This window comes from Malania oleifera, chromosome 12 (genome assembly GCF_029873635.1).
Source record: "Malania oleifera isolate guangnan ecotype guangnan chromosome 12, ASM2987363v1, whole genome shotgun sequence".
Classification (NCBI taxonomy): domain Eukaryota; kingdom Viridiplantae; phylum Streptophyta; class Magnoliopsida; order Santalales; family Ximeniaceae; genus Malania; species Malania oleifera.
In genome coordinates this window covers 80,971,813-80,991,562 of record NC_080428.1, presented here as the reverse complement: position 1 = coordinate 80,991,562, position 19,750 = coordinate 80,971,813, and the positions used below count along the sequence as shown (strand labels likewise).

Below are 19,750 nucleotides of genomic sequence, written 5' to 3'. Positions count from 1 at the left end.
GTTTCTAGCATTTTTCACGAGTGTGACAAGACTTCTTGCAGTAAGTGCACCATAATCCGTCATGATTTTGGGTTTTCAGCTGGTCACCTTTTTCTCCTTCAAGTGTTGCTCCTCTCTCCATGTTTGTGGTTGATTTATTGTTACCACTAGCCACCATAGCTGAACTATCAGTGATTTGTGGTTCAAGCATCAACCCTCTTCTACTTTCTTCACTTCGGATTATAGCCTCTACTTCGTTAAAGCTTGGAACCTCAGGCTTCCCAAGAATCTGTATCCTCACTTGATCAAATTCTGGATTAAGTCCAACCAGAAAATCATACACCCTATCTTGTTCAATAAAGGCCTTTAGAACCGCTGCATCATGGGAGCATTTTGTTTTTATCACCCGGTAGTGATCCAATTCCTGCCACAAGGATTTCAGTTGATTTGCATGTTCAGTTTCCCTTGTTTTGCAGCCATAGTTTTTACCTTCACCTCGTACACTTGTACCGCATCATTAACTTTGGAATAGGTTTGCTGAATCACATCCCAAATGTCCTTTGCAGTAGCCAAAAACATGCATGTGTGACTTATTTCCACAACCACGCCATGATCAAAGAGTCTTCTTCATCCCATGCTTCAAACTTAGGATCCCTTGGTTTAGGACCTATACCCATGAGATTGCTAATCTTTCCCTTGCCTTTCAACACTATGCGAATGAGTTGAGACCACTTAAGGTAGTTCTTTTCATCTAACCCGTAGGAGGCATGAATATTATGCAATTCTCCTGCTTATTGGGGTCGGATTATCTCTTCTGATTGGGCTGTAGTAGTAGTCTCCACGATTTCTGACATCTTGAAGGCTTGAACAATCAGCTAATCAATGATGATGTCAGCCGGAAGCAAAAATGATGATGACGACTGGGCAAAAGTGAAACCCACGGAAGAGAAAAATTGGCAATGAAGGCAAGCAAAAGTTTTTAAGGCTTTGACGAAACAAGCCCTGTTTGGCAGAAACAGAGGTGCACATGCTCAAAAAATAGAGTAGAACATAGGTCTACAAAGACGGGAAGAAACCAGCAATGAAGGCTGGAAATATCAGCGATGAAAGTTGAAAAAAAAGTTGAAACCCTAAGGAGCCTAGTTTCGCTCTGATACCATGTCGAAAATTGAAATAAGTTATGTATTGATCTGAACATTACATGTGAATATATACAACAATCCTAGCATTCCTAAAAAGTAAATTAATAAATCAAATCCCATTATTTATTGGACACCCTAACAGAATAGGAAACTTAGCTGTATAGGCCTAATTCTAAGGATACAATCTGTTATTAAAAGAATATCGTAAAATAGCTAACTAATTATACACGGTTTTCCCACATAAGTTAATGAAATGAATAAATTAATAAATAAAAAAGGCATGAATTCATGTGTGCATATGGTTTTACCTAGGAGATAAAAAATGGAAGCTATTTATCTTTTAAGAAGTTTAATGGAAAAGTTTAGGGAAAAGAAGGACTTGCATATAGTTTTTATTGACCTAGAAAAAGCTTATGATAGAGTATCTAGCGAAGTCAAGGGGATCACACATTGTTCATTAAACACTCTCCTTCAGGGGGAGTTACAGTTCTTCTAGTGTGTGTTGATGACATAATAGTGACAGGAGATGATGCTAAGGAGAAACATGTCTTAAGTCAATATTTGGCTAAAGAGTTAGATTAAAGCATTAGAGAGACTAAAGGATTTTCTCGGGATTGAGGTTGCTTACTCTAGGCAGGGAATTTTTATCCCTCAATAGAAGTATGTCACAGATCTTCTCAAAGAAATTGGCAAGACAACATGCAAACCAGCAAGTACTCCCATGGAAAAGTTGAGGAGGATGTCGCAGTAGACAGAGAAATGTATCAACGCTTGGTAGGAAGACTCATTTATTTGTCTCACACACGACCAGATATAGCATATGCAGTTAGGGGTGAGCAAATGGTTGGTTCGGCCAAATTCGGTTAATTAACTGAATTAATCAAAATTTTCGGTTAATGAGAACTGTTAACCGAACTGATCGAATAGAGGAGCCTCACCGAACCGAACCCGATTGAATTACCTTTTTGGGTAATTTGGTTAACCGAATTAATTTGAAATTAATTAATAAAAACATAGTATAATTGTAGATTTTTAACCAAATACAAATTAACTTATTAACAAATTAACATATTAACAAATTAACTTATACTAATTAACATATTAACAAATTAGCATATACTAATTAACATATTAACAAATTAACATATACTAATTTATATTTAAATTTTAATTAATTATTAAATCGTTTATTTCGGTTAACCGAATTAACATTCCTCTTAATCGAACTGATTAACCAAAGTTTGTAAAACCATAACTGAACCGACCGACCCTGTGTTCTTAACCGAACTGAACCGACCAATTTCAGTCGGTTAATTCGGGTTTTCTCGAATTATGCTCACCCCTATATGCAGTGTGTGTGATTAGTCAGTTTATGCATAGCCCGAAGGAAGTTCATTTACAAGCATCCCATAGAGCACTACAGTATCTCAAGGGAACACCAGGGAAAGGTATCATGTTTAGAAGAAATGGAGGATTGGTACTTGAGGCATACACTGATGCTGATTATGTTGGATCAATTTTTGATAGAAAATCAACCTCAGGATATTGCACCTTTCTTGGTGGGAATCTTGTGACATGGAGAAGTAAAAAACAAAGTGTGGTAGCTCGGTCAAGTGCATAGGCTGAATTTCGGGCAATGGCTCAAGGTGTGTGTAAACTACTTTGGCTGAAGATCATCCTTGAAGATTTGAAGATTAAGTGGGATGGCCCTATGAGACTTTATTGTGACAACAAATTTGCAATCAACATAGCTCATAACCCAGTACAACATGACCGAACGAAGCACATTGAAGTTGACAAAAACTTTATCAAAGAAAAGTTGGAGAGTGGATTGATTTGTACACCTTACATGTCTACACATGGTCAACTTGCTGATGTCCTTACCAAAGGGTTGAGTAGCTCTGTTTTCCAAACTATTGTTTCCAAGCTAGGAGTGTGGGAAAACCATGTATAATTAGTTAGCTATTTTAGGATATTCTTTTAATAACAGATTGTATCCTTAGAATTAGGCCTATACAGCTAAGTTTCCTATTCTGTTAGGGTGTCCCATAAATCATGGGATTTGATTTATTAATTTACTTTTTAGGAATGCTAGGATTGTTGTATATATTCACATGTAATGTTCTTGTTCTCTCATTGCAACACTCAATCCCTCTCACCCATACAATTCTTCTCTCCAAATTGGGCTCTGGCCTCTAGTGCAATTGCTGAGAATTGTAGCTCCCAAATCAAGTTTGCGTCTCCTCGCAACACTGCCAAACATCCCAAGTTCCCTCTCCCACAAATAATCCCTCTCTTGTAGGCCAACTTCTTTGAGCATCTAAATAAGACGGCAAGACAGGGTGCTAAGCATCTGAAACCAGATATCCCAAATAATCCCTTGAATTTATCTAGTTTAAATAAAGATTCCAAGCATCGCCTCCCCTTTTCCCTTCCTCTGTCACTTTATTTGAAACTCTGTGAATTTATGCATGTCATTGGAGATGTATGGGTAACCTATTTGATTCTTAAGAATGAGGTATGGCCTAGATGATTAGATTTTCAAGGAAGCTAGAAGTTGTGGGCAAAATACTAGATTTGAGTGGATTAGGAAAGGTGATAACAATTCTATTTTTTTCATAGGTTGGCTAAATTGCTGGAGAAAAAAGACATGATTGGATTCTAGTTTGAGTGAGGTTATTAGAGATCCTAGCTTGATCATTGAAGACATTACGTGTTTCTTTAAAAACCATTATTCGGAGGAAGACTGTTTTACTTCTATGATTGAATTTAAGGGTTTGGAGTGCAGTTTTGTACCTTATGATCAGGTTTCATGGCAACCTCTGAGGAAGAGGTGAGGGCAGCTCTATTTGGGATGGTGAGGGACAAAGCTCCTTGTCCAGATAACTTCAATATGGATTTTTTATAGGATTGTTTGGATTTGATAAGACCATGAGAGGCAAGTTATGAATTTCTTCACAAATTATTTTTTATTGGCTATTGATAAGAGCATTAATTCCAATTCTCACTTTGGAGCCTAAGAGAAGTCCAATTAAGGTCAAGGATTTTATGCTTAATTAGGTTGGCGATAGTGTGTGTAAGATCATGGCGAGGTCAATGTTTACAAGTTGAATGTGACTTTCTAGTACTACTATTTCTCATTCTCAAAAATTGTTTTTTTATGGGTGGTGGGAAAAGTTTTGATTCTATTTTGGTTGCTAATGAGGTGGTGGATATGCATAGGATGAAGGATTAGAGTGTTCTCTTTTAAGTTGGATTTTTTGAGAAGGTGTGTTGTCATGTTAATTGAAATTTCTTAGACAATGTTTTGGTTAGGAATGGTTTTGGTGATAGGCGGAGGTGGATGTGGGGCTGCATCTTTAGTACATATAGCATTCAAATTGGAAAGAAGGTAAATACATTTTTTTTTATAAAAAAAAAAAATTCAACAGAAAACATGTTTTAAAGTCACAAATCTAAAAGAGATTTTCACATAAAAAAAATATAACAAGCAATATAATGAAAATTTAAAAGTTGGGCTAAAGTAACATATCTCCATTTTCACAATAAGTTTAACTATTTAGATATATTAAATAAAATTTCATGATGATTTTTATCAAAACAATATTTTCAAAATTAATATGTTGGTCAAAAGTTAAATAATTTTAGAAAAATAAAATTAATGGGTTGACTAAAATAAATTTATTTTTTAATTAATTCTAGTAAATCAAATAGCTTCAGTTTTGCTATAAATCTAAATAATTTTTTAATATTATTTATAGATTTAATATATAATTTAACATCGTACTCTCTTTTTATATTTCAATTTTTTTTTAAATGCAACATGAAGAATAGTATCAGACTACTTTTTCTCTGACCCATAAATATATAAATCTCTATTTTTTTTTTTTGTAATTTGTCGAAATAATAAATTTTACAACATGGGATGAGACTGAAGCATAGGATGACACAAAATTGGTTTTGAAAGATTTTGACTTCGAAAATTGGTCCAAACCTTTGTTCCTGAAAAACTCCCTTATATCATAGTGGTTTAGTAAGGTTCTCTAAATTGTAAATGACTAGGTACAACATGAAATACCCATTTCATATGGCTTCAAAATTAAAACTACATTTAACAATCATGCAAATTGAAATAAAATTTACACATTCATTATTTATATATTCAAATTAACATAAGATGAAATAAAACTCTAACCAAGAAAATTTCCACGTTAAATGATTAAACATTCAAATAATTATGAAATTAAATAAAGACCCTAACATTAAAAATTTTCAATTTGAAATATGACTTCAAAATTGAAGCTAATTTTAATAATCATTTAAATTGATAATAACAATTTCACATTCATCATTTGTACATCCAAATAAATATAAGATTAAATACAACTCTAACCTCAACAATTTACCCATAGTTTTCCCATTTTTCATCTTTTTTAGTGCAAACTTAATTTCGTTAACTCTAATTTTGCGAATAAATCTTATAGTTTTAGTCTTTTCCTCATTTGACAATTCTAAGTTTAAGCCTTCTATTTGGTTTTCGTTAAACAACTTACTAAAGTAACTTTGCCATCTTTCTTTAATATCTTCGTCCTTAACCAAGACAATATCATCCTCACTTTTATATATTTTACATTTCCTAAGTCCTTGCTCTTCCTTTCTCTAGCTTTAGCAAGTTTAAATATATCTCTATCCCCTTCTTTTGTACCTAATCTATCATACAAACTATTAAATGATCTATATTTAGCTTCACTAATGGCTCTTTTTGCATCTTTTCTTATCTCCTTATATTTTCCTAAGTTATCTCTGTTTCTACATTTTTGCCATGTTTTATACCAAATTCTTTTTGTCTTAATAATTTTTTGTACATCTTTATCCCACCACCAACTCTCTTTGCTATTCGAGAATCTTCCCCTTGATTCACCTAAAATCTCTTTTGCTATCTTTTAATAGAGTTAGCTAATCTATTCCAAAGAGTATTTGTATCTATCCCATCCTCTAAGGTCCAATCCCCATCTTTGATCATTTTATCTTTAAATTTTATTATATTTTCTCCTTTTAGGTTCCACCATCTCGTTCTCCTACACTGGTTTATTTTATCATTTTTCTTCCATTTTTTAATACATATATCTAACACTAAGACTCTATGTTGTGTGGTTAGACTTTCACCTGGAATAACTTTACAATCCTTGCATGATAAACGATTTACCCTTCTAGTTAAAAAAAAAATCTATTTGACTTCTATTTTGTCCACTTTTAAAGGTTATTAAGTGTTCTTTTCTTTTCTTAAAACAAGAATTCATTATACTAAAATCATATGACATAGCAAAGTTTAAGATCATCTCCTCAGACTCATTTTTGTCTCCATATCCATATCCTCAACGTATCCTCTCATAATTTTTATTATTTCTTCCAACGTGTCCATTCAAATCTCCTCCTATAAATATTTTCTCAGTCCCTGGTATGCCTTGTATAATACAAAAAATTTAATATGCATGCAAATTTATAACAAAATTTACATACAATGAAAAATTTAATATGCATTCATCATTTATACATGAAAAATTCAAACATGAAAAAAACCCTAACCTCAATTTGGGGTTTCCACCATAATGCTTCAAATCATCAAATTGACTTCAATATAAGTCAATTCAAGATCTAAGATAGCAATTTTGTACTTCAAACTAATCAAAATCTTAACTCAAATTTCTAATTACAAGAACTTAGGGTTTTAAACAAGGTTGGATGTGGGGAGAACATACATCATTTTTGTTCATTATATAATGCTCACCCAACATTCACTTGTACCTCTGTGGCAGAATGTTCGGATTGTACGATCTTAACCAGAACGGTCACCTGCCAAAAGGTGGCCTTCTCCCGGCTCGTGCAATTGCAGACACAAAAGAAGGAAGAAAACGAATTTTAAATAAGCAAAAAAACGCTGGATGAACAAACGTTATTTAGACAAAAAATGCTACACCAAGTAGCGTTTTTTAACTGCCTAGATTAAAAAACGATGGTCCATCCAGCATTTTTTGTTCAATAAACAATGGATGGACTAGCATTTTTTGGGACGCATCAATTTGGGGAATAAAGTTCAGTCCGAACTATTTTTAAATAATTTTTATTAAAATAATATTAAAATCGAAAAAAACTCGGAAAATGATTTATGTAGCTGACCTCACCTAGTGGGACTTGAGGCTTGTTGTTGTTGTTGTTGTATGAATTCATGTGTGCATGCAGGTAATATGATCTTATAGCCATCTTATAAAACTTTTCTTTTAATTTTAAGGTATTCTATGATTACGCAATATGCTAAGCATTTATCCACTTTGCCCCAGCTGCTTTAACTGTATCATAGCTTCTTCAATTTATTTTCTTCTCCAGTCATATCAGATCTAAGGTTCCGAAAATATTGGTACTAGGAATTTCTTGGACCATTATGTTCAATATTTTCTTTATTATTCCTCTGTATAATGATTAAAGTTGCATTTTATGTATTATGTCTTGCTTCTACTTACCTTGAAACATATAGATTTTAAAGCTTCTACCCATAATTTCAAATTTAAATTCTACTCCACCTTTAGTCTCATCAATCAAGTCAATATCATTTTTAGACAGCATACAGTGCGACACAGAACATCAATAAAAAGGAATGAAAGGAGAGAAAGAAGAAAGAAAAGTGAATGGAGGAAGATGATGTGGAAGAGAGAAGAGATTCATAGGGAAGATTCTGACTTCCAAATTGATAATTGATGCCAAGATACAAACACAAAATGTATATGCACCCTACACTTAATTAAAAGACTGAGTACAAATTAACATCTAAATAAATAAAAAAACACGCGCACGCATACACACAAAAAGCAAAGTCTTATACATGCATCCTAATTTCCTAAATCTGCACCTATATTTGCATAAATGGTGATGGTGGTCTTAAGTCATACTGCCCCTGCTGAAAGGAATTTGACTCTACAGCATGTGACTAGAATTTGAACTCTTAACAATTTGGAAACACTCTCATGAACATCATCTTTAGTGGGCCATAAATCATTCATACCAGGGTGAATTCTCCACTAAGCCTAGCATCACTAAAAACTATCCTGTGGCCGTCAAATGTAAGAGCCTAAGGACCATTAAGGACTGCAAAACCTACACAAGGACTAGAAGACAAAGCTTCAAAGTGTCTTCGTAAGGTGTTAACTCCTCCACATGGACAATAGAACTAGTGACGGAGCAATTGTTTATGTGATGAACCAAATCAAGCAAATATGCATTAGGTCCAAGTTTCCTAGGGAAAGAGAATGGGGCAATGGCACACTTATGGAAGTTCTGAAAGGAATTTTGGGTAGCTTATGGGTAGCCTATATTAAATTGTCTATTCTTATGGTGCACATCAATAGCAAGTGTATAATCGATGTTAGCATTGACAAGTTTATGCGTAACCTCGGCATGCAACTGATGAATGTGACAAGTAAAAGACTTTGTAGGCTCATAATGGGTAATGGGCAAGATCAATGGGTGAATGGGATTTCTTACTGAATACTACACATTCAAAAGGATTGTTACCCATGTACACTTATTTGGTCACGAGCTAAGCTTTGTTCAGGGCATTATGCTTGTCTGTGACCGCTTGTCTCGTGTGCTTGGGATGGGTTTCCATCATGTAAATACTAGTGTAGGGTTATTTTCTGCAAGTAGTTTATTCATATGCCAAATAAGGTAGTATGACTCCTCGGTCACTTTGATATTTCCTAGTGCCAGGATGATAATTACATAAAAACCTCTTTAGGGGAGGGTGAGTGTTCATCAGTCATTATAAAACTCACTAGCTTTTGTCAACGTGTTTAGCCTACTTGCCTCCCTCGTTAAGCACACAATGTCAACGGAGGTGTTATTAATGAATTATGTTTGCTTCAATGTTTATTGCTAGCTTGCCACTGCTTTCATGAATTGATTACTGTTTCCACTGCTATTTTGAATGAATGCTAATGAAAGTGTTTCGTGGATGAATGTTGGTAAATGATTGGCGGACTAATTAAGCAAGAGTGCTTTAGCTAGCGCCGCACGGCCCTTTCACAAAGGTGTGAAAATAGTCGGTCCATGACACCTCGGCATGCGACTGATGAATGCGACAAGTAAAAGACTTTGTAGGCTCATAATGGGTAATGGGCAAGATCAATGGGTGAATGGGATTTCTTACTGAATACTACACGTTCAAAAGGATTGTTACCCATGTTTATCTGGTTAATGGCTTTTGTTCCTTTTTTGGGGGGGTGGATAGGGCGGTGCTCACTCTTGGCATTCATTTTTTTAGAAGCCTCAATGAGAGAGAAGCCAATAATATAACCATTTTGTTGACAGTGCTGGAGTTTTTTGATCCTTGAATGGGGAGTGATTCAAGGATTTCAATTGAGGATTCTGCTGGTTTCTTTTTCCAGAAATCTTCTCTCTCTCTGTTGTTGGAAATACTGAGCACTTCTTTTTATTCCCTTGAATCACTTTATTTGGGAGGCTAAGTTTCCTTTCAAGATTTGGGCTTTTATGTGGACTATAGCTCTTAACATGCTTAATACCCATGATTTGTTGCAGCGAGGAGGCCTTACAAGCCTATTAGTCCAGATATTTGTATTATGTGTTTTGAGGTGAGTGAGACTTAGTGACCAGATGTTTCTCCATTCTTGGGTGGCTAAGTAGCTTTGGGCTAATCTGTTCTCAAAATCTGGGACTTTGGTATTTCCACGGAGGCACGGACTGTAATGCTTTCTGGTGCAATATAGAGGCTTTGGGAGGAGTAAGAGAGGAATAGTCTTATGGTGATGTGCAGTTTTTGCTCTTTTTTGGACTCTCTGGATTGAAAGGATGCTAGGATTTTAATGGCAAAATAAATCCCTTACATCTTCTTTGGGATACAGTTATTTTCTTAGCTTCCTTTTGGGCTCATTCTTTGGGTTTCTTTGAGGGAATTTTGTTTTTAGAGCTTAGCAGGATTGGTTGGAAGGGGCTCTGATGTAATTGTTTCTGTTTCCTGCTTTTGTTTTGTTTTTAAGAGGATAATTTATCCTCCACTTTTTGTAATCTTTTCTCTTTTCTATCAGACCAGAGGCAGAGCAGGGAGGGAAGAGAAGTCACAGAACAGAGAAGAAGAAGGGAAGAAGAAGAAATGAGGAGGAAGAAGAATGGTTGGAGAGGAAAATGGGGGTGAATGAAAATGGAAGAATGGAGATCTTGATTGGGCACTAATACCAAATGATATAGGGGCAACATCAATTATCTGTAGCCATGGGAGAGACAAGTAGAAATTGAAGAGAGGAAGGGGTAGAGTGGAGAGAAGGGATACAAGGGGGAATCACACATTCGACCCAATTTAAATTCATCAACAACTGCCTACAACATGGCTTTCACGTTCTATTTATTAGAAAGCCTCTTTACATGAAATTACACATATACCCCTAAAATTACATTACATTACATTACAAACATGCCCCTAACATACACAAATATTACAAACGAGCCCTCAAATACAAATAATCGTATACTACTAATTAAACCAGTGTTTTAAATGGCTCGATCGAGGCTGGCCTTGAGGCAAGGCAAGGCTTGCCTAAAACGCCTTGAGGCTCAATCTAAAATACCAAATTCCAAAAAGGCTAACGTATTACATGCTGAGGCTTATGCATTTTTACAAAAACATGCCTTTTGTGCCTTTTTAGTTGAGGCTTACGCAGTTTGGGCGTGTGATTCTCAAGTTAGAATTGGTTAGAAAATTTTAACTGCATGTTTGTATAAAAGGAATGTTAGAAGATGAGTTTATTTCTAAAACTCTCAAACCTCAACCTTTCCAAAATAATTGAGAATTGTATTTTACATCATGAAAATAGTTTGAACTTTGTAATGGTATATCTATCTCTTGTCATGATTTATGTCATCTATTCAAGTTTGCAATTTTTGAATGGCCAACCAGTATTTTGCAAAGTACATCTAGTTTTTCTTTTTTACATTATATTTGTGATTTTCTTAATTTTTACTTTATTTTAAATATATATAATTTATTTAACATATTTTTATCTTAAAAAAATTTCTCAACGGGCTTACATCCCAATGCCTCAAGGCTTACGCCTTGCCTCTTACGCCTTGCCTCTTAAGGGTTAAAACCCCTTACCTTACGCCTTCGCCTTTTAAAACATTGAATAAAACTAAACACACAACTAACTACAAACTAAACCCAACAATCCCTTGACCCAATTCTTCTCAACTATTTTCCAACAAGGATCTTCCCAAGGTCTTGCTTCTTGTCCTACATCATTATCTATTTTATTTTTAAAGAAGCCGGAAAACCTAACAAGTGGTAATAATCTAAAAAAAATAAAAACAAAAAAGGGGGAAGGGGTTGTTACTAGGGCACACAGAGAGGGAAAGAGAGGAAGGGAGAGATTCAAGGGAAGAGACCTGGAAGATGTTCCGCAGTGAGCTCCTCTTCCTCTTTTCCTTTCCTATTCTTTCTTTTCTCTTCCTTTCTTTTCTCTTATGGGCAGCAGAGATGGAGTGGGTGGAGGGGGTTGTGTTGGAGATGTAGTAGAGGGAGAGAGATGGTGACAACCATGGTGTGGCACGGCAGTGGCGTCCAGTGTACTTTTCTGGTTGGTGAGGAAGGGCATTTGTAGGGAGAGAAGGAGATAAGGAATGAAGGGGAGAGAGAGAGGGGGGGGGACACACAGAGGGAAAGAGAGGAAGGGAGAGATTCAAAAGAAAGAGACCTGGGAGATGTCCCGCTGTGAGCTCCTCTTCCTCCTTTTTCTTTCCTCTTCTTTCTTTTATCTTTCTTTCTTCTCTCTTCTGGGCAGCAGAGATGGAGTGTGGGAAGGGGGTTTGTGTTGGAGATGGAGGAGAGGTAGAGAGATGGTGACGGCCATGGTGTGGCTGGCAGTGGCATCCAGTGTACTTTTCTGGATGGTGAGAAAGGGCATTATTTTTGGGGGGAGGGGGAGGGGGAGGGGGAGGGGGGGGGGAGGGGAGGGAGAGAGAGAGAGAGATGCTGTTGGGGAGATGACACAATGCATGCTAGCATGAGCACCTTTTTAAAGAAAAAGTTATCTTTTTTTTTTTTGAAACAGTGATCAGTTGAATGGATTCATGAAAAATGAACATGCTGCTTAAGTTTATTGGGGCTGGGGTTTCTTTTACAAAGGCACACCTCAAATGAAAATGGTTTCACTGTATTTTTCTTTTCTGACACTTATGATTTGTTAACATTGCTACTTGATACTGCAGGCGGCGTTTAGCACCTATCAGATCTTATGTCTTTCTGCCATTGATTCTTTTGCCATGGATCGCTGCTGCTGCATGTAAGACTCATGGAATGGAATTTATTTTTTTGAACATTTATAAAACTTGTGTCTGGATTTTATTCTTGTTAATTACTGAACTTTCCATTTTCTTTCTTATGAGACCATTTTTTTACTGGTCTGTACTCTGTAAAATGAGCACATCATTGTCCATTCTAATTTTTTACCCTATTTCTTAGCACAGTGAACTGGAGAATAATGAGGCAAATATGAATTTAATTTCCTAAATAATCTTTTCTAGTGAAGACTACTATTGTCAATGCATGAATATGCAAACATTTTCATGTTTCTTTTTTTGGTTTTTATGATTCAAATGCTACATTTCACAACACCCAGTCATTATTTTCATGCTCATTGTCAGAACTTTTAAGTATTCCAACTGTACTAATTCATATATCGGTAGGATTGTAGGACAAAGAGGATTAAAGACTAGAATTATGTTGTCCAATAGCAAACTTCAATGAATGAAACTTGAGCATCAGAGCAGAATTTCATTTAAGCACTTATTTTTAATCAGTAATTTCACTAAGAAAAATGAAAATTGGTAAAGGAACCCAAATTTCTCAACTCTGATTAAAACTCAACAAATATTCTGGGTTCCATTAGCCTGGGCTTCAGTTAGAACTAGGACAAGAGTATCCTTGCCAATTCCAAAGCAATGTCCAGGTTCTGGAATTTTGGACCCCGTAGACTGGTGTTTATCCCTTGCATCCTAATTTACAGTCTAGGGATATGTAGAGGACACCATGGCAAGTATAAGCATGTTATCTCTGTGGTAGAGAGGAATACAAAAGAGCCATGTAATATTGAATAGTTATTGATCTTAAGAGTGCTTGAAAAGATTTCCTTCTATTTTGTTGGGGACGATGTTATTTTTGTGTATGAAATATGTTTCTGTAATGGAAAAGGTTGTCTAAATTTCATCTGATATTCCCCAACTGCATCCCTTTTCACCCGATAACTGCTAATTATGTCCCAATTTTTCTAGTCCTACATAATATCATGATATTTCAATTTGCAAATTTCAGGATACACTTCATAAATTCATGCTGTTTAATTTCAAATATTCTTCTGTGTTTTGGTAGTCTGCTTGTCCAGGCATGGTGTATGCATTTTGTTGGCATTATTCTGAGGGATCTTTACAACTGATTACTGAATTTCTGGTTCCTCTTTTTATTCATCTTGCTTCTTTTTACAACAATTGCTTCTTGTTAATACAGAGCTCATCTATGCTGTAGTGATACATACAAAGAAGCCTTTAAATGCCCAATGCCACATGGAGGCTCAGTGGATCATCCCTGTTATGTGCCTACACACTGCATATGTCATTGCTTTGGTTGGTTTTACAGGGGCCGTTCGTCATATTGAGTTCAGGTTTCACGAACTGAAAGAACTATGGCGGGGAATACTTGTCTCCACTGCTTCTATTGGTACATTTTTGCCTGGTTTCATTACAAGGCCTTGCAGTTTTCGAGTTTGATTTGCATGTTTTAACATATTTTTATGAGGCATCAGCAAAAATAGCTATCCATAATCATCCCCTTATAAAAGTATTTGTGTTTTTGTTAAATATTCTTCTTCTTCTTTTTTATCCATAATTTTGATTAATCGCCCAAAAAAAAAAAAACTAAAATAAAAACAGAAGAAAATGGTATTATTTACTTCAATAATTTTTTTGAGTCCATTGACCTACTACTTAGTAGGGAATTGCTAGAATACCACTTTACCTAAAAGCTTAAGTTATTAGGTTGTGGGCCAACGATGTATATCAAGCTTTAACAGGAATAGCTAAGTTTTAAATTTTACCATATATGCATGATATTCTATCATTGCAGTCATTTTTTTTTTCATTTTTCAATCAAATAAAAACGCTAATATATAGAGGCAATATCTTAAGTTGAGAAACTCTAGAGAGATTGAGCATGGCAAGAGCTCTCCCCTTAAAACTGTTTTATTTCTGAACTCCCAGTAAGAAACCAATCACACTTAACTTTAGACTACATTTTCCCTGTATTATGTCACTGCTCAACGTTCTACATTATCAATCAGTGTGTGCCATCTAAGATTGTAGAAAATAAGAGCCATCTCATTTAATAGGTCTTCTTTGGTTTGTCATCCTATGAGCGTTATGCATGATGATGTGCTCAAATTCAGTTATATGTTTGTCTTAAAGTTGCATAAGGTCATAAGGATACAAGTTTCATGCACCAGATGACATAGCTAGGGTTTTGTGCTTTGATAAGCTCCTGTCTGATGGTCCTTTATGCATTAAGCAAGACTATGCTTGCATAACTTTATTTAAGATCACCCATGCAGCATGCAGCTAAGTTGTTTGAAATACCAATATTTGTTTTTTTTTTTCCTTCCTAATCAAGCCAGAAAATGCTTGAAATTTTGTTGGACACTTCTAACTTTTACCCTCCCATTCCTTCCAGTCATTTGGGTTGCTTCTTATATTTTGAATGAAATCCATGAGGAAATATCTTGGCTTCAAGTTGCAACCAGATTTCTTTTACTAATTACGGTATGTTATCATTATGTACCTTTATGTTTGTTATCTATTGTATGTTGGACATATCCTTGTTTGAATTTTTTTTTTCCTTGTAGCTGCTAACATTTCTTGGGTAATTGTGTTTTGTTCCACAGGCCAGTATTCTCGTGTTGGCTTTTTTCTCAGTCTCAAGTTCTCAACCTTTACTCTCTCAGATGAGCATGAGAAGGAGGGAACGCCCTGAATTTGAGACAATGGGTCGGGCGTTGGGTATACCTGATAGTGGACTATTATCACGAAGAGAATCAACTGCAGCCATAGATCCTAATGAACCTCTTGATAAGCTTCTTCTCAACAAGAGATTCCGTCAATCCTTCATGGCATTTGCAGACAGGTGTTCCTTCCCTCCCTTCTGAAATTAAAATTTGTTCTGCTCATTATGTTGTCCTTTATAGTGTATGTAGCTTTAATGTTCTCTTGATAACTGCAGTTGTTTGGCTGGGGAGAGTGTTCATTTCTTTGATGATGTGCACGAGCTTAGTAAAATACCTGTGGATGATCCAATAAGAAGAATCTACATGGTGCGGCACATTATAGAGAGGTACATAGTTGCAGGTATATAGTTTTTTTTTTAACTTATGAAAACTTTACTGTGAAAATTAATCCTACCATTTCCTTCACAGATGACCTCCGGCCCTCACTTAACCCACGGGTTAATTAATTCAGTTGCCTCTTTGAGCCTATAACACAGGGAGGGCTGGCCAGGGGACTGCATTTTGAGGGAGGGCAACTGGACAGGCGTCCTCCAAGACAGTAAAAAAGTAACAAAATGCAGCTGCCCAATCCCACTGCAAATTGCTCAAGGAAATATTTCCAAAAACACCTAAAGAAAAACCCCAAAGGAAGCTATTGTTTAGTTCTAGAAAATAGTTTTCATTTCCTAATTTCAATTATTCTAATAATTACAAAAAGGACAACTTGTTTTCCAAATTTCCAACTTTTGTATATAACAACAAAAAAAAAAACCGAGCCTTAATTTCCACTAGGTGTGGTCGACTATATGAATCATTTTCCGCCAATTTATGCGATCATGGACCATTTCTTTTGACAGATTCAGGGATATTAAATCCCTACTCACTATCTCCTCGGATTCCTCCCAAGTTATTTTAGGTCTACCCCTACCCCTTCTACTGCCCCCCACAATAACTAACTCACTTTTTCTCACTAGTGCACTATGTGGCCTACGTTGCTAGTGTCCATACCATTTGAGTCGTCCCTCCCTTATCTTATCTTCTATAGGAGCTACACCTAAATTATCGCGAATATGTTCAATCCTTAATTTATCTTTCATTGTTATACCACTCATCCATATAAGCATTCTCATTTGGGTTTACTTTTTTAGATATTATATTTTTTCGTCGCCAAACATTCCGATCCATATAGCATTAGCTGGTCTTATAGCTGTCCTATATAAAAGTTAAAAAATATATTTGATTCTATGTTTGGAGAGACCTTGAATTTGGATTTGTATTAGATTTCGATAAGGTGTAATATAGAATTGTATTGAAATTTGTCCAAATTCATCCAAATCTAAATTTAAGGTTTGAAATCCATGCTCCCAAATGCAGTTTGATTGTTTTTTCAAGTTCTCTATATAAATATTGGGAAATTAGAAGCCAGATGGGGTGTTTGTAATCCTTTGGAAAACTATAAATTGAGAATGATAACAGGTCCTAAACTTGTCCCAAAGTGAACCCAAAAGGAGCAAACCAATCTCAAATGATCCTATCATTCCTTTCCACCCACACTACCCAAACAAAGCAAAATCAAGCACATCTCAACAGAAAGCCTTTTCCCCATTCCCGCATATCCAACTGAACCATATCATAAAAAAATTCCGACCACAGCCATAAGAACCCACGACTCACCTGAAACATCGAACAGTATGGTCCTAAATAACCTGGCACATTCATAATGTAGGTAAAAAAAAAAAAAAATCAGCATCAGTTTCTTTAAAAACTTGCACAAGACGCACATCTGGACACAGTGGCTTAAAGAGAGTGTATTTGTCTGAAGAAGACGGACCATAGACACAAACCTCTTTCTCTTTTTTATTTTTAAATTTAGTTTTTCTATTTTCATTTCTGTTGACTGTTTTCGTTTAATTGGCTACATCATGATGTATTATGCAGGGGCTCCCATGGAGGTGAACATCTCTCATAGAAGCCGACAAGAAATTATGACAAGTCTTGATTTAACATGCCCTGATCTTTTCAATAATGCAGTTAACGAGCTGGTGCAGTTGATGAAGATGGTAGGTGGTTTGCTGCAGTATTGCTTAGTTGCTTGCTTTTTGGATTCGTATAATACTGTAATGCATGTTTCTAATTGTACCTTACACCCTTTCTATTTTTCCTTAAAAGAACCTAGCAAGAGATTACTGGTCATCCATTTTCTTCATGAAGTTTAAAGAAGAAGCTGCCATGAGATCCAATGCCCATGAGCTGGAACAAGCGATGGATTGGAACTTCTCTCCTAGGTTGAGCGCTGTCCATGGTGTTGATGATCCCTTCCACCAAGAACATCCTCTGAAGGCCTCCGGCTGCAATAGTGATGATTCCGACCCTCAATGAAGTAATTGCGCCTAATATTACTGGTTATGTATGTCCAGTTACAAAGGTAGCACCTCCTCTGTATAATGAAGCTATTTTCTTTGTTTCCTACCACTGCCTGGATGGTGGGAACTAATGTTTTAGAAGTATAAGGAAGAAGAAGGAACTAATGAAGGAAGGAAAGCTAACCAAGGAAGCAAGAGGAGGATGGTACTTCTCTTCCTTTTGTATAAAATATAGATCCCTTTGATTGTTAAGCACAGTATTATACCGAGCAGAGAGTGACTGCCCTACCGTTATTATTTGGCCTACATGCACTGTAATCTGTGAAAAATGTTGTAGCAGAGATCGTTGCCGTGTATAATGTTGAGACTTAGTGCATGAATAGTGTATAAAAAGAACATACCTTTATTTCATTAGTGTACTGTAAATGTTAAATTTTATTATTGTTGCTCAATTTGATGACAATTAGCATATGTGATAGTTAAAAGACCCTATCTACTATATAATTATTAAAACTAAATCAAAACTTCCTAATAAAATATTAGTATTTTTATTGTTCGACTTTCTCTTCAAGATTAATGCAAAAGGTGTCTTTATACAGGCAATTTGCTTGTCATTAGCGTCCCCTTTCAAACAAGTGAGACTAATTAAATGCCCCTCTCTCTCTAGGGGAAAGCATAGTGTTCAAGGAAGATGTAAAGGTCGACGAATTGACTTGGTTAGATTTCCTGTTTGGGTTTCCTGCGAAGCTTCAATTTCTTCTTTCAAACCTGAAAATTTATTCTTTTAACTTGAATATATAGCTAGAGTTTATATGTAATCTGGGTATGTATTGGAATGGGGTGATGGGGATATGTGTATATTTGTAAGAATGTTGTAGGTTCTAATGTCCTGTTTGCAAATGGAATGGAAATAGGAGAGGAATGAAATTAAAATTTGAGTGAGAAATATAATGAATTGAAGTGATAAATTTAATTTCATTTCTTTCAATTATTTTCATTTCTAGTAAGAATAGGAAAACAAAACTGAGAGAATAGAAGGAAGAATGAGAAGAATGTTGTTGTTTCTTCAAATGAATGGCACTCAGCATGTGCGTGTGTGTGTGTGTGTGTGAGAGAGAGAGAGTGAGAGAGAAAGGAATTTTGATAGAGTGGCCAGCAAGTGCGTTGGAGATGGGTCAATGGAGGGGTACAATATGTATTTTGTATCAATGATTAAAGTTTGAGAGTTTGTTGCTGTAGGCGAATCTTGAGAGGAATGAATAAAAGTATGGGATGACAAATCGGCGACCTCTCATTACAGTGATTTGATCATACAAGTGAACAAAAATTATAGAACCCGTAACTTGGTTTTGTATAAGCAATGCTGGAAAGGTTCATGGTTGGAGTATTATTATTGCAGTATGGATTTCCCTTTTTCTTTTGAGAGTTTGTGTGGCAGACCTAAAATATAGAATCTCGTGGATATGATGTGAAACTAAAATAATATTTTTATACAGGATTTGAGGGTGTGCTTCTGACTTGCATTTGAACTTTTCCCATGAACGTAAGAGAAAATTTTCTAGTTACCTATCATGAGTGGTGTAGTTCTTTGTCATTTCTGATCCTCCATAATTTCTTCTACCTTGCAGACATGTGCAGTGTCCATGGCTTTTCAAACAAGATAAGGCTTCGGGCTTCAGTGGTGTATGTACAAACATCTGAATGATCGTTGTCAAGCTCAACTCTGGATTATTATGGACCCGTGAACCCAGTCATTAAAGATTCCTGTTCCAGTTCAGAGTTCAGAGTCCAAGTGAAGTTTCCTCTCATTTCTCTGCTTTAATGGGCTTGTTTGTTTTCCATTTCATTTTAATGTACACTCACATCCCCAATTTTGATTTTTTTTTTTTTTTAATCTTTTTGCGGTTTGTAGACATGCTCACTCTTATCCAAAATAGTAAAGAGACTGAATGGTCGAGTTCTCTCAAAAACCAAAATCTATTTTGATGTGTTGACAGAATGCATAATAGATTTTAGTAAACAATCCAAGAATCCCACTAGGTTAAGGCAGTGAGAAATGGCTAGACAGTTCTACCAAAAACACTAACTCTGCTGTTTGGGAGTATGGATTTCAAACTTTAAATTTGAATTTGGGTGCATTTGAAAATTTTCAATATAATTATATATTACATTTTATCTA

At 35.6% G+C, this 19,750-nt stretch overlaps 1 protein-coding gene across 3 annotated transcripts in view; it reads left to right on the top strand.

Moving 5' to 3' along the window:
• LOC131144669 (regulator of G-protein signaling 1) overlaps nucleotides 1-19,541 on the top strand; it is a 34,986-nt gene extending 15,445 nt beyond the window's left edge. The window contains exons 5-13 of one of the 3 annotated variants that reach the window (XR_009133867.1): nucleotides 12,390-12,463; nucleotides 13,702-13,893; nucleotides 14,899-14,987; nucleotides 15,110-15,348; nucleotides 15,445-15,569; nucleotides 17,147-17,268; nucleotides 17,378-17,776; nucleotides 18,811-19,114; nucleotides 19,200-19,541. Coding sequence is in view for 1 of the 3 variants with exons in the window: in XM_058093449.1 (XP_057949432.1) it covers nucleotides 12,390-12,463; nucleotides 13,702-13,893; nucleotides 14,899-14,987; nucleotides 15,110-15,348; nucleotides 15,445-15,569; nucleotides 17,147-17,268; nucleotides 17,378-17,587 (1,051 nt within the window). In the remaining 2 variants the exon portion in view is untranslated. Of the gene's footprint in view, nucleotides 1-12,389; nucleotides 12,464-13,701; nucleotides 13,894-14,898; nucleotides 14,988-15,109; nucleotides 15,349-15,444; nucleotides 15,570-17,146; nucleotides 17,269-17,377; nucleotides 18,076-18,810; nucleotides 19,115-19,199 lie in introns of those variants that run through there. The other 2 variants (XR_009133868.1, XM_058093449.1) reach the window with 2 other exon arrangements.
• Nucleotides 19,542-19,750: the final 209 nt, after the last annotated feature.